The following is a 16,025-nucleotide window of genomic DNA, read 5'->3' as shown; positions in this document are numbered from 1 at the left end:
GATGGATATCTGGGTTATTTCTACCTTGTGCCTATTATGAATACTGCTACCCACATTTGTGTGTAAGTTTCTGTATGGACATATGTTTTCATTTCTCTAGGGTCTATCTAGAAGCAGAACTGTTGGGTCAGATGGTAACTCTATATTTAATTGTTTGAGGAACTGCTAGACTGTGTTTCACATTGTCTGCACCATTTCACAATCCCAGCAGTGGATGAGGGATTCAGTTTCTCTACAGCCTCACCAATATTTAACTGACCTTCTGAGTCGAGCCATCTTGGTGCATGTGAAGCATACCTCAAGTGGTTTTGATGTGGATTTTTCTAATGACTACTGCATGAAAAGATGCTCTACACCTTTGCATGCGCTTACTAGCACATGGAACCATGTCAATTCAAATCCTTTGAATTACCTGCCTTTTTACTGTTAAGCTATAATAGTTCTTTATTCTGGACACTACACCCTTGGGAGATATATGAATTGCTAATATTTTCTCCTGTTCTCTGGTGGGGAGGGGGGAGGCTGACTTTTTACTTTTTTGAAAGTGCTCTTTGAGCCCAAGAGCTTTTATGTTTGGTAAGGTGCAGTATATCTACTGTTTCTTTTGTTACTTGTGCTTTTGGTGTCATGTTTAAAAAAAACTGCTGCCAGGTCCAAAGTCATGAAGCTGTAAATCTGTTTTCCTCTAGGAGTTTTATAGTTTTAAGTTCTTATATTTAGGTCTTTAATCCATTTTGAATTAATTTTGTGTATGGTGTGAGACAGAGGTCCTATGAACTCTTTAAAGCTTACTAATTATTTACACTATTCTAGATTAGCAACAATTTATCACAATTAAGAACAAAGAAATGAGAAGAGGAAGTAAAAGGTACTAAGTTTCTGAAATGAGTCACGAACCAAGAGGAAATTACTTTTAAATGGCTCTCTTTTAAGCTAACTTTTAATGACAATTCTTTCCTATATGCCCAAGGGCCTGGAAAGAGGGTGTGGGAATCAGCACTAACAATTTACTTTATAAGGGGCACCTGGGTGGCTCAGTAGGTTAAGCCTCTGCCTTCAGCTCAGGTCGTGATCTCAGGGTCCTGGGATCAAGTCCTGCATCAGGCTCTCTGCTCTGCTCTACAGGGAGCCTGCTTCCTCCTCTCTCTCTGCCTGCCTCTCAGCCTACTTGTGATCTCTGTCAAATAAATAAATAAAATCTTAAAAAAAATTATTTTATAACAAGAGTTTTTTTTTAATATGTGATTTATTAAGATTTAGAACATGATTTGGCTACTCTATTATTTCTAAATATATCTTAAATGAATTCTGATTTTTGAAGGCATTTTGAAGACAGTGCAAACAAGGAGGTCCTTATTATTCATGAACTGGTATCCAACTCAATTTGATAAAACAAGACAAAATTCCTTATAAATATTCTGAGTGATTGCCTTTAAAAGGAACATTTAAAGAAATGGTGTTGCTTAGCCCAAAAAGGGTAAGAATGATCTCTAATCTTTCTGGGATTCCCTAAAAGGCATGGATGGCAGGGCATGCCACTACACGGTAATGAGCAGAGAAAAAATAAATTCAAAACACAGCAATAATGGGACAGTGGTCTCATTTTTGTAAATATAAAGACCTCAACATCATTACTGCTACCATCTACAGGCACACACAGATACAGACACACACGCGTCCGGATCAAGATAACTACCCTGAATAGGGTCCATAAGCAGACCTTTTGTGGAAGAGCCAAGAGTTATGCAAATCTATAAGCTAAAGGGGCACCTGGGCGGCTTAACTTGTTAAGCCTCTAGACTCTGGATTTCAGCTTGGGTCATCATTTTGGGGTTGTGAGATCGAGCCCTCCTTTCTACTCTACTCTGGGTGTGGAGCCTGCTTAAGATTCTCTCTCTCTCCCCATCTGCCCCTCCAAAATCTATAAGCTCACAATAAATATCCTTGTTACATTCAGCACATGTGTCACAGTTTCAGGAAATAATGCCAAGATACACAGGAGGATACTCACAGGAGAGAGTTTCTGGATAAGGTCATGGGCAACATGGACAAGGTTTTTGTCTTCATGGAGACATTTCTGAAATTTTCTGCTCTCCTCATCTTCTAGAAGATCAAAATCAATGGCGGCATCCAGTAAGGCCTGAATCAACCCCTTCCAGGACTTCAGGGCTGGAACCTGAGGTGCCACCGCAGCACTAATGCCTGTTCCAATCACCAGCACAAGTTCCCGAGGCTTCTTCGTTTTTAAGCTTGGAAGCAGCTTCCTGAAAAAGTCAACCAAACGAAGAGGATTGGGAATGTCCAACAGATAGGAGGCACATGGAAAGGCTGTTGAAAATCATGGTTTTCAGCTATTACTTTCATAGTTGCAAAGAGGATATAACAATTTCTGATACCTCTCCTGAGTATCTTAAGCAAAAAGACCAGAATATTGTGCCAGGGCTTGCTGAAAAACCTATTTCAGGAATCCTAAGAGACAATCTTAAAAACAATTTTCTCCCTCATAGTTCTTTCAATCTAAGAAAACCCACTAACAGTAGGAAAAGATCCAATTAAATTATAGCCCAGCTGAGTTCTACTAACTAAATTATATTTTAAACCAACATTAAATTTCAAAAAACATGGATTCCAGAGAGAAAAGAAATCCATACAAATTAAATTCCTATTGTTGAGAGATATAAAACAAGAGATGAAAGAAAGCCAAAGTTAAGCTCAATTTTGTAAACACTAGTACGATAAAATTGAGCATGACTAAAACTGAGAATGAGACCATCAAGTATGGGAACACATTTCACTTCCATTTTGTTCTAGATTTCTACCTGCAAGGCAAAAAGGAAAAAAAAGAGGAAGAAAAAAAAAAAAGTAGCTAACAGAATTCTGAAAACACGGGAGCTTCACGTTACCTAAATAAACAAAGCTATAACTATTCAATAGATACGACAAGAAGTAGAAAACATTACTTTCTTACCACGACAAGCACGAAGTTCTGTCTTGAAGAGAAGTACAGACACAAGTTTTGTGTTTTGGTTCTCCATACCCCACTCCACCCCACTCCCCACACTTCAGTCTGGAAACTACATTAAAATATGTTTGAAATATATTTACTCACTTTAATTTTTGCTGATGGCAGGTGTTTTCCAAGGAACTGCCTTTCTCAATTTTTTGTCAAAATAAAAGAAAAAGGATTTGCATTTCGTTGTAACATAAGAAATGGTACTTTAAGTCTTGGGAAACCTGTTTTGGGGAAACAAACCTTGCAACTGCCTTCCCTATTTCCAACTCCAGCACTTGGTCATTCAACAAATATGAAAAACTTACCAAGTACCAGATACTATGGTAGGTACTAGTGATGTTTCTTTCTTTCTTTCTTTTTTTTTTTTTAAGATCTTATTTATTTATTTGTCAGAGAGAGAGCGAGCGAGCGCACCCACAAGCAGGCAGAGTGATAAGCAGGGTCCCTGCTGAGCAAAGAGCCTGGTGCGGGACTCGTTCCCAGGACCCTGGGATCATGATCTGAGCCGAAGGCAGCAGCTTAACCAACTGAGCCACCCAGGCGTCCATTAGTAATGTTTCTATGAATAAAATGAAGTCCTTAATCTCAAAAGTTTAGTCTACTGGAAAAGACTGATAATAGATATCAGAAGCAAATGACGAAAATGAGTTTCAGTTCTAGGAAATCAAGATATGGAAAATATATAAATATATACTCACAGAAAATTTCTAGAGGGATTCACAAGAACTATAAATAGTGGTTAACTCTGGGGATTGGGGAAAATAAGGATTTTTACTTTTCACTTGATTGTGCTGTATTATTTGAATTTTTTTTACCTCTTCCATTATAGATTTAGGGTGTAATCTGCCTAATTTAAAATTTCTAGTTAAAAAGGAAAAAACCAGCAGTTGTGTTTCATTTCTGATTCTTCCTAAAACCACTAAGTAACTACTTTTTTTAGAAGGCATAAATTCATAAAACTCAAAACAGGGAAAGATGAGAGCAGATAACACAGGCCAACAAAATTTTAGGAGTTGTACAGTAAGAAATGATTCCCTCTATAGAATTTTGGGAGCGTTCAAATAAATCTGAAGGTAGAGGGGCAGGTGGGGCCAAAACAGAGAATTCGTAGCAAGGCCATATTAGGAGCAGTTAGAACTCTATGACTAGAGGCCTGCTTTCTAGAGAGGCTATACCAGAGGGTTCTGTATCTGAGAACACTGTACACAGCTTGGGAAAGGGAATTAAGTAAAAGTCAATATATGAAATATAAGACTCCCCTGCATCCTTCTCCCAGAGGAAGACTTCAGACAATGGCAGTCAACCTTATACCTGCACCCCATGCCCCATCCAAGCATCCTTTTTTGGGGAAAAAGGCCAGCATGAGAGAAAAGACCCACACATTCTGATAGGTTGGGATTCCTCAGTTACCTGGCCCATGGTTGACACCCACAGTGAAGCCCATCAGTGACCAAGTCCCTTAAGCACACATAGATTCTCAAACTGGCTTTTTAGTGTCTTCTCTTAAATGTAAGCAGACAAAGAAAGGTCACCTTACATTTGAACAAAGCCCCCAATGTGAGAGGTATATCTAAACAAACTAGCAGATAGAAAGGAATCTTAGGTGCTGGGGGCACCTGGGAGGCTCAGTCTCAGTTAAGCAGCTGCCTATGGCTCAGGTCATGATCCAGAGTCCTGGGATGGAGCCCAGCATCAGGCTCCTCACTCAGCGGGAAGTCTGCTTCTCCCTCTCCCACTCCCCCTGCTTGTGTTCCCTCTCTTGTGTGTCTCTCTTCATCAAATAAAGGAATAAAGTCTTAACAAAAAAAAAAAAAAAAAAAAGAAAAGAAAGGAATCTGTAGGAAAGAAGCAACAATACAGGAAAGAGAAGAAAACTGGAAAAGAAAACAGTATCTCATATAGATTTAAAAACAAAGGCATATTTGAAAAATGAACAAAATACTATAAAAAAGGGGTGGGCAAACAAATAGATTTCTTGGAAATTAAGAATGTCATGAATAAAAAATTTGTAACACTGGAAGAAAAGAGGAAATCTCTGAGAAGGTATAATGATAAAAAAAAAAAGCAACAGAAAACTAGAGTCTTGGGGCACCTGGGTGTCTCAGTCAGTTGTGTCCGACTTGATTTTGGCTCAGGTCATGATCTCAAGGGCTGTGTTGTTGGGCTCTGTGTTGGGCATGGAGTCTGCTTACGATTCTCGCTCTCTCAGGACGCCTGGGTGGCTCAGTTGGGTAAGGTCTGTCTTCGGCTCAGGTTATTGGGCTCTCTGCTCCTCGGGGAGCCGGTTTCTTTCTCTCTCTGCCTGCCACTCCCCCTATCTCCCTCTCTGTGTCAAATAAATAAAATCGTTAAAAAAAGAAAAAAAGAAGATTCTCTCTTGCCCCCACTCCAAGCTCACATACACTCTTTTTTTTCTCTCTTAAAAAAAAAAAAGAAAATTACAGAGTCTTATTGCAAAAGGTCCAACATCCAAATAGAGTTTGTAGAGTTCTACTACAAAGGCACAATACAGAAAAAACTGTGAAGGGAATTATCAAATAAGAAAAAAAAAGTTTTCCTAAGTGAATCATCAGTAGCCAACTTGAAAAGGGCCACCTGATATCTAGACTCATATGAAGGTATCTCACTGTGAAATTTCAGGTTGTTGAGAATAAAATAACTATTCTGTCTCCAATGAGAAAAGAAGAGGTCCTGTAACACAAAGGACTGGGAATCAGCAAAGACTCATTATTTTGGCAGGAATACACAGCTGTTGGCAGAGGATGAGTAATAATTTCATAATTCTAAGGAAAATGATTTCCTATCTAAAATTCAACACTCAGCCAAATCATCAAATAAATGGACAAATATCATAAGGACATCTTCAAATGTCTCCTAAAACTCTTCTCCTGTGAATCCTTACTAAGAGTGCATGATGAGAGTATTTTTCAGGAAAATGAAGGACCACACAACAAAAAAGGGCAAGACAATATCCAGGAAAGAGAGGATCCAAAACAGGAGAGATGTAAAAGGAATTCTGGGGGTCACGGGAAAGGGAAACGGCAAACCATCAGCAATGCAGCAGGTCTGGAGAATGACAGTCCAGAGCGGAGGCCAGTCCGGAAGGAAAACGGAAGGGAAAAAAATCCATGAAACAATGTAAACTAGTAAATTACTGATGAGTGTCAGCATACCTAAAAGATTTTTTTTTCTGTCACAGAGTTTGAAGATAAGCTGATAGATACATAAAAAACAAAGCAAACAAAAAAAAACAGAGAGAGATAGAGAAAGAGAGAATAACTTGGTGGAAAAAATGAACAAGAAAGTATAATCAAACTACTGTTAGGCTCAGCTATGAACACTATTAATACAGTCATATATGTAACTATTAGAAAACTGATGGCATGCCTGGGTGGCTCAGTGGGTTAAAGCGTCTGCCTTCGGCTCAGGTCATGATTCCAGGGTCCTGGGATCGAGCCCCATATTGGGCTCTTTGCTCAGCAGGGAGCCTGCTTCCTCCTCTCTCTCTGCCTGCCTCTCTGCCTACTTGTAATCTCTTGTCTGTCAAATAAATAAATAAAATCTTTAAAAAAAAAAAAAAAAGGGAAAAGAAAACTGACAACCAAACATTGTAATATAAAACACCAGGGAAATGTGGAAAGAGTGTTTCATGTGTGTGTAGGGTGGGGGCAACACGTGTGGAGAGGCTCCAGGAAAGTAAGCCTAATCCTCATCTTCATTAGTTGGAAAATAGATAAAACCAAAAACTAAAAAATAGCAGTAAATAGACAGCATTTAAAAATATGGATCCAATTATTAGAGGAAACAGACAGAAAAGCTGAAAGTGATTATCTCTGGAAAGGGACAATGCATTATAAGCCTGGAGTACTGACTTGGAAATTATGTACATTTATGACCTTTTTAAAAATAAAAGTTAAAGCCAAAATAAAAATGATTTTTATATGAAGGTCAATATTAATTTGTGAAAACAACTGGGTTTTGGGCAAGTCTGTTTGTTATTTTTAGTCATCTACCATTAATGGCAATTTACTAAATGTTCCTCGATTCCCTTCCCTTGTTTACCTGGGCTTTTTGGTGGGGGGTGCGCCATCACTGAAGAATCCAAGAATCTTGTCTATATCAGAGGCCTGGCTCCCTGTAGAAGCCATCCAGTTTCTAAAATAGATTAAACACCACAGACCACAATTAGATCTGTAATATATACCATTTAAAATAGCACACATGTTAAACAGTTTTAATGATATGTATACCCTAAAGGTGTTCTAGAGGTAGTCCCTGCTCTACAGAGATTCATTAATTAATGAGCATCTCTAACTTAAAGAATTAAATTCATCTGAAAGAAATTAACCTTGAAATTATGACTTTGGTACTCCATACTGTCATCTTGCTTCTGTTCCTAAAGGCTTCCCCCAACCCCTTCTTCCCAAAACAAAACAAAAATCGATGTCAATTCATACCAATTATTGGGCATGACTTTGTGGAGCCCAATAAATACCTGCTATTCTCCCCTGAGACTGGCTTGGGAAGACATAGGGAATAAAAACAATCCATGGATAAGTGCGCTAATAGACCCCAATTATCCATTTACTATCAACTAAAGAAATCACCGAGTCAAGAATAGAACAATCAATACTAACTTGCTGATTGTTAGACACTCCTTATTGCTGAACAACTATGTCCTCACAGGCAGTGAGGCATATCTCCCTAGTTGAACACACTGGACTCTGAGACTCTGTGATAAACAGGAAAGGTATTATCAAAGATGCATGAAGAAGGACCAATTATGTTCAGATGATGGGATAACTAGCAAAAGTAAGAGAATTACCATGGATTAGAGTGAAAATTATAATGAGAAGTTTTAACCACACAAAATTTTAGTAAATTTGCTAAATCTAAGGACCATTAATTCTAAAACAGCAAGATTTTAAACAGTGTGCACATACACATCCAAAAAAAGATAATACAGGAGTACCAGAGTTGTGGATGTTTTATTACTGTTTTATTGTCAATGTTTAGAAATAACCCAGGGGCATCTGGGTGGCTCAGTGAGTTAAGCATCTGACTGCTTCAGCTCAGGTTGTGAGCTCAGGGTCTTGATTTCACAGGTCACATAATCGAGTCCTGTGTCAGGCTCTACGATGAGCAAGGGGTCTGCTTGAGGATTCTCTCCCCTTGCCCCTCACCCCATGCACCTCCTCTCTCTAAATAAATAAACAAATCTTTAGAAATAAGTGAATTACTACTAATTATTTCAAGTTTACTATTTTATAGAAAGCTTTTTCTTTATGTAAACATTTTCTAAAGTTTGCTGAATTAATTTTTCTGGTAAATAGATGGCTCAGTTCCTCACCCCATATTGTTTCACACATAATGGAATTCTTTGGTATCATAATCATTAGGAATATAGGAATCTCAAAATCATAAAGTGAGTTAGGAAGTAGGCCATTGTTCTAGAAACATCTTTGATTCTGTTGGAGAGAAAACTGGGTCTCAGAGAAGACGTGTAACCAGTAAGTTTTACCTTCATAATCACTGGAAATGTCTGTTAAATGTACGTGTTCTTAAAAAATAAGGTCTATTAATTAGCTTAAAAGACAGTATATATTTTCAGGCTCTAAACTCAAATTGCTGAACCAGAATCTCCAGAATCTTCAGGAAATTCTTATGATGAGGCAAAAAGGAGACATCCAAATAAAATGCAGTGATTTTTCTACAACCCAGCTAACTCTGTTAAATGTGGGACATTTAACACAGCAGGCATACCATCTGTATATATTACAGTCAATACCATCCCAGTTTGCTAAGAGTTAATCACCAATAAAATATTTCCATTAAGTTTTAGTTTATGGAAGTCATTTTCTACTCTCAAGTCCAGTCTGTGCTCCAGATTGGGGAAGCAGTATAGGAGAGCAGATACTTCTATGTTACGTGAGCTGACCCATTAGCTTGGGGATAGTTTTTAAAAATACACAATGAAAAGTGTGTATACTAATGCTCTTTCCTTAAATATGGTTCTAAAAGGCCATGTGAACAAATTAAACCCATGCAAAAAATACTCTGTATTAAGAAAGATTAAAGAAAAGTAAAAAGGGAAGTAACTTAATGTTATTAAGTTGTGAAGACAGACATCTTTAGAATTCAGTGCTCAGTTCAGCTACTAAACCAATTTCAGCCAACTGTTAGATAGTGTTTACCACATGCCAAACACTATTTACAAATATTAACTAATACAATTTCTATAAGCTTATGAAATACCATGATTACCCTATTTTAGGGATAAGAAAACTGAAGGACAGGAAGGCTGGATAGCATAATTCAAACCAAGGTGGTCTGTCCCCCAAGATCATGGTCTGAACCATTCTATTTATTACAACCTAAAAACACTCTCCAAGTAGTAGTATCTCACCTTTATGTTCATTTGTTTTTACTCTGCAGGCCAAAACTATGAAAAAAGAAAGATCCCACATTCCAGAAAGATTTACTCAAAATAATTCTGTGTAATGCTTGACAGCTGCTACGTGACCAGGCGCTCTGTTGATGGAATCATGGCACCCGGTTAAAATGAGAAGCTAAATGAAACTGCTTTTTCTGATGACAAGTGCTGTGTTTGTTACATATCCCCACTACCACTAATCTACCTAGACTGGTCCTATCATTTTCTCCTGGAAAATATGCTAGGCTACTTTTGCTGAATTCTAACAGATGATAAATTCTTGATGTTTACACCTGAATACTAAGCTTTCTTTTTTTTTTTTTTCCTTTACAGAGTCAACTATTCTGAAGGTCTGCTCATTCTACATAATTTAAGAGAATTAAATATGGCCAACAGCTCCTAATAAGTTGTTTCCGCAATGTTTTGAGTCCTCTTATTTAGGAACTGAATGAGAAGAAATTCACTATTGTCACATTATATTTCATCATATACACATCCTGCTTTGTAACACGGTAACATCTTTCCTCAGGCTAAAGGATGCCTCATATACTACAATCTCACATATACATCCAGTGGCATCAAAGCATAAACCATATCTTATTTCTTCCAGAGTACTGTTTCAGAAAAGAAAGAAATCCATTTTAGTGTTTACCCTAAAAAACATGCAGTTACTTATAAAAAGCTTCCACACGGATTATGAAAATCTTATAAAGAATTCCTAACATGTATCAACTAGTTCACACATTAACTTCTTATGTGATCACTATTTGAGCTTTTCATTTCAGTGGGACTTGCTATGTACAGCAGAGGTGGGAAAAGCTTTTCTGCCACAAGACAAAGGCAATTACCTGGGGCAGTGTCTTTGTTACTACAATTACTGCTAAAGCCACCAAAAAATCCTTCAAGACCAAGCAAGAGAGCTCAGCAAAATAAAAGTCAGATATTTGGTAAATGCTGAGAAAAGTAACAGCAACCTCATTAAATTTTGTAAGGCCCAAGTCTGCATGTAAGAAAGGACACTTACACTTTGAAACCTGTCAGCTTGTCAGGAAATAGAATGCTTCCATCTGGTGAATGAAAGGGAAAAATCAAGGCAAGTGTTTTGGGAAAAATCCATTAAGAAACAAGGAAAAGGAACAAGAAGAAAGGAGGTGGTTAGGAGACTGAAACTAAATTCATATAAACCAGCAGACTTGTGGATTTGAAAACATTAGCAAATCACAGTAGCTCTTGCTTTCCTAGCATCTTGTTGGTGCAATGATAGCAAAATTTGGCTCCTTTTCTAGTTCACGAATCAGAGTAAGGTCTCTTCCTGTGCTTCCAGTGTGTGGTATTCAGCACAAACAACTGGCAGGCCAGAAGGAACTCAGAATACATCTTGGTTTATGGGTGGATGGAATAAACCAAAAGGAGAGAAAAGTTCTAATGATGACATTTTTGCCTAGAAATAAATGATTTACAAATGACTAGCTTGGGGAAGTGGTACCTTTCTTGCCTTAAAAGATCAGTTGTATTTACAGCATGCTTTTCCCCATTCTATTTTAAAAATAAATAATTAAATAAAAGGGTGGTACTTGGGTGGCTTAGTCAGTTAAGGTCTGCCTTTGGCTCAGGTCATGATCCCAGGGTCCTCTGTGGGAACAAGCCCAGCATCTGGGCTCCCTGCTCAGCAGGGAGTCTCCTCCTCTCCCCCGCTGCCTGCTTGTGCTCTGTCTCTGCTCTTTCTCTCAAATAAAGAAATAAAATCTTTAAAAAGATAAAATAAAATCCAAAATGGTATCATAATGTACTTAACATGTTTTTAAAAAAATAAGACCGTGACTAGAATGAAGACTGGCTTATTTCTCTAGCATAAACACCTAAAAGGGTTAACTTCATTTTTTAAGGGAAAAAGATAGTCATCCTCCAACTTGGAAGAAACCAAATCCCTCTAGTTGTGGCTTTTGGACTAATTCCAACACATCTGGTTTTCAACAACTATGGGGGAGGGAGAGAGGAAGAGATATCTAGTGTAAAGTCCTACAAAAGTGTACTCAACCAGCTTGTTGACAATCAACAAATCAAATGTTTTACTCAGGTCATTGGTGAATTCAGTTCTATAATGTAGGCTGCACCCTTTCTTATCAGTGTATAAAACAAATTTTCCATTTTCTTCCTTCTAACACACATACAGACAGAACTGATATAGAGGAATTATATCTACATGCGCTAGGGCGGGATTCCTGTGTACCCCCTCTTGAAGCATTTCCTCTACCTCTGCTTAACTCAGTTTGCTCTTATTTCCGTATCTAAATTGTATGTGCCTGACAGCCTCTGTGTTCTGTCTGATAAGATCTGCATCACACTTACTTCCTGAAAATCTGTTGTAACTAGTCACTGATAAAATGTCAGACTGATACTACCTACTCTTGATATTTTACCAGCAAAACACTGACCCATATAGGAGCAGTATATGAACGACCTCATTAGAAGAAGGTTTCTGAAAGACTTTAAAGAATAAGAGGTTTGCCCCAAATTCTTGAAAGTTTTTTTTAAAGATTTTATTTATTTGTCAGAGAGAGAGAGAGAGAAAGATAGGCAGAGGCAGAGGCAGACTCCTCGCTGAGCAAGGACCCTGACGCAGGACTCAATCCCAAGACTCTGGGATCATGACCTGAGCCTAAGGCAGACAGATGCTCAACCAACTGAGCCACCCACGCACCCCTAGAAAATCTTTTTTTTTTTTTTAATATTTTATTTATTTATTTAACAGAGGGGGAGAGAGAGATCACAAATAGGCAGAGGCAGGCAGAGAGGGGGTGGGAAGCAGGTTCCCTGCTGAGCAGAGAGCCCCATGCGGGGTTCGATCCCAGGACCCTGAGTCCATGACCTGAGCCGAAGGCAGAGGGTTAACCCATTGAGCCACCCAGGCGCCCCCCCCTAGAAAATCTTTTAATTCAAGTCCTAAGATCAACCATGCTGATATTCCAGGAAAAGGAGCTCAGATGTTTCCATGTATATATTTCATGTTTTCATGGTATTTTCAATTATAAAACCAAAGTAACATATCACGTACTGGGAACAAAACTGTTTCAAGAAGGAACAGTAACACATCCAAATTAAAATTTCATTTGAATTAGAAGCTGGTGACTTAAGTTGATGATTTTACCGTGCAAAGAATGATAACTTCCTTGTCACTGCTCTCCCTCCTGTGAAGCTTCTGAGAAGGTATACCCTGAAAACAATGACACATGTTGCTAAGGAAGGAGACTTTTTAATAAAATATTTTCCATGTATCAAGTAGTACAATCACACAATTACATCACAAATGGCAAAGGGTACTCACTGAAAATGAAATTAAATAAATCTTCAAGGGCAAGATTTTATGTTCTAGGGAATCTCTAAAAACTAAATCCCTCCTCTGAAGACAGTGTGGGTTATGTATGGCAAATACTGTCAAGGGCTTCCTTTTCAGACCAAAAGATACCAAAAGACCACAATACTGCTGCATATAAATGCAGATTCATCCAAGTTTGGGCATCCCAGAAGATCTCATCATTATAGAGGATCTCTGAGTTAAAATCTGAACAGCTTTAAAGAAGGGAAGACTTTTCTGTAGCAACAAAAATAAAAATGTTTATTAAGAATTAAAAAAAAAAAAAGAATATCCCACCTCACTTCCCCCCTTTTTACTTTCTTGAGGATTTCTGACTTCAAACAGTACTGAATTTGACAATTTAGAAAGAAGTTATATTTTGACAACATAAAGCTGGCAAATGTTATGATTAAAAACCCTAAGTTTACCTGAATGTTAACACTGATTAACTGAATTCATGGTCAGTCTGAGGTGTTTCACCTCTGAGGTCCCTACCACACTGGCCATGGAATCCAACCCCACTAAACAGCAAAACCAAGGACAGAATATAAGATACAAAGTAGATTTATTCTACAATTATTCTTAGAGTTAACTAAAAGGAAAATAACATGTTTTTCATTAAGATAAGCAAAGAGAAATCACTCAAGTCCAATTTATTCATTACTTTCAAGTTCATGTTCAAGTGCATAAACAGATAAAAAATAATTGAATAGATACCCATCTTAGGTTCTTAATTATGTTTAAAACTCAGTTATCAGAATACCATAAACTTGCTTTGAGTGTATTCAATTTCTTTTTTTAATAAAGATTTTATTTATTTATTTGAGAGAGTGAGAGAGTGTGCACACAAGCCGGGGGGTCGGGGCAGAAGGAGAGGAAAAAGCAGATTTTCCACTGAGCAGGGAGCCTGATGCAGGGCTCGATCCCAGGACCCTGAGATCATGACCTGAGCTAAAGGCAGACGCTTAACCAACTGAGCCACCCAGGCGCACCCATATTAAATATCTTCTGATCTTGTCATATAATAGCTGTAATATCTACTAAATGTCAGGTTCTTAAATTTCCCACTTAGAAGGGCAATGGAGGCCTAGGTGGCTCAGTCAGTTAAGTGTCTGACTTTGGCTCAGGTAGTGATCTTCTGGTCCCAGGATCCACGTTGGCTCCACGTTGGCTCTGTGTGGAGCCCAGAGCTCCACGTGGGGCTCTGCACTCCACACAGAGTCTGCTTGGGATTCTCTCTCCCTTCCTCTCCCTCTGCACTTCCCAATAGCACACACACTCTAACAAATAAATAAATCTTAAAAAAAAAAAAAAAAAAAAGAATGGCAATGGAACTTAAAAAATGTGGTTTTAGAGGCTTAAAAACTGTGGCAGTCTTTTCCCTTAAAAAAAAAAAAAAGAAGAGGGTAGACTACTAAATTTTGGGGTGATTCATATGCAATCCTATCTGGAGGAAGAAGAGAAAAAGCCCTGCAAAATTTTTTAAAACCGCTTCTAACTGGCAGTTCTATGAACACATACCATTTCCCTTTTTTTCAGCGAGAAGAAAGTATAGCTGATCCTTGAACAATGTGGGAGTTAGGGGCACAATCCCCTTCATGAAGTTGAAAATTCACATATAACTTTTGACTCCCCAAACCACTGTTGACATAAGCCTTACTAGTAATATAAAGTTACTTAACACATATTTTCTATGTTAAATGTATTATATACTATATTCTTATAACAAAATAAGCAAGAGAAAATAAAATGTTAAGAAAATCACAAGGAAGAGAAAATACATTTACAGTGGTATACTGTATCAAAAACAAATCTGCAGGGGCGACTGGGTGGCTCAGTGGGTTAAAGCCTCTGCCTTTGGCTCGGGTCATGATCCCAGGTTCCTAGGATCCAGCTCTCTGCTCAGTGGGGAGCCTGCTTCCCCCCCACCCCCTCCCCGCTCTGTTTCCGCCTGCCTCTCTGCCTACTTGTGATCTCTGTCAAATAAATAAATAAAATTAAAACAAAAACAAAAAACAAATCTGCATATGAGAAAACCATTCCATTTACAAATTGCACCAAAAATTAAAATACCTAGGAATAAACTTAACCGAAGAGATGAAAGACTTGTACTCTGAAAATTATTTAACGCTGATGAAAGGATTTCAAGATGATGCAAAAAAATGGAAAGACATTCCATGCTCAAGTTGGATGAATAAATATTGTTAAAATGTCTACACTACCCACAGCAATCTAAAGATTTATTGCAATCCCTACCAAAATACCAAAGGCAATTTTCACAGAACTAGGATAACCAATCCTGAAATCTATATGGAACCACAAAGACTCAAATTAGCCAAAGCAATCTTGAAAAAGAAAAAACAAAATAGGAGATACCACAACCCTAGATTTCACATTATGTTACAAAGCAGTAATAATTAAATCAGTATGGTACTGGCACAAATACAGACACATAGATCAATGGAATAGAACAGAAAACCCCCAAATAAACCCACAATTATAAGGTCAATTAATCTTTGACAAAGGCAAAATGAATATACAATGGGAAAATGTCTGTTCAATAAACAGTGTTGGAAAAACTGGACATCCACATGCAAAATAGCGAAAGTGGACTGCTTTCTTTCACCACACACAAAAATAAACTCAAAATTGATTAAAGACATATATGTGAGATCTGAAACTATAAAAATCCTAGAAGAGAACACTGGAAGTAATCTCTCGGACACTGGCTGTAACATTTTTCTAGATATGTCTCTTGAGGCAAGGGAAACGAAAGCAAAAATAAATATTGGGACTACATGAGCATAAAAAGTTTCTTCACAAGAAAGGAAACAACCAACAAACCTGAAATGCAACCTACTGAATGGGAGAAGATATTTGCAAATGACAAGTCCAAAAAGGATTAGAACCCACAATATATAAAAAACTGCTACACCTCAACACCCAAAAAACAATCCAATTAAAAATAGGCAGAAGACATGAACAGACATTTCTCCAAAGACATACAGAGAGCCAAAGACACACTGAAGATGTTCAGCGTCACTCATCATCAGGAAAATGTAAATCAAAACTACAATGAGATAATCACTTCACACCTGTCAGAATGGCTAAACTCAAAAACACGAATCACAAGTGTTGGCAAGGATGTGGAGAAGAAGGAACCCTCTTGCAGTGTTGGTTGGAATACCAACTGCTGCAGCCACTGTGGAAAACAGTATGGAGGT

General features: G+C 37.9%; 1 protein-coding gene across 12 annotated transcripts in view; it reads right to left on the bottom strand.

Annotated features, from left to right (window-relative positions):
* FAM118B (family with sequence similarity 118 member B) overlaps positions 1 to 16,025 on the bottom strand; it is a 50,467-nt gene that overhangs the window by 19,772 nt on the left and 14,670 nt on the right. For 5 of the 12 annotated variants that reach the window (XM_082683900.1, XM_082683908.1, XM_082683905.1 and 2 more), the window contains 3 exons: positions 12,595 to 12,660; positions 7,076 to 7,168; positions 2,012 to 2,264 (listed from right to left, as the gene is read on the bottom strand). In XM_082683900.1, coding sequence (XP_082540026.1) covers positions 2,012 to 2,264; positions 7,076 to 7,161 — 339 coding nt within the window. In that variant the 5' untranslated portion in view covers positions 7,162 to 7,168; positions 12,595 to 12,660. Of the gene's footprint in view, positions 1 to 2,011; positions 2,265 to 7,075; positions 7,169 to 10,470; positions 10,514 to 12,594; positions 12,661 to 16,025 lie in introns of all 12 variants that reach the window. The other 7 variants (XM_082683904.1, XM_082683909.1, XM_082683907.1 and 4 more) reach the window with 2 other exon arrangements.

The sequence above is a fragment of the Mustela nivalis genome (genome assembly GCF_964662115.1).
Source record: "Mustela nivalis genome assembly, chromosome: 9".
Classification (NCBI taxonomy): Eukaryota; Metazoa; Chordata; class Mammalia; order Carnivora; family Mustelidae; genus Mustela; species Mustela nivalis.
The sequence above is the reverse complement of the archived record's forward strand: the minus strand, read 5'-3'. Positions and strand labels throughout refer to the sequence as shown.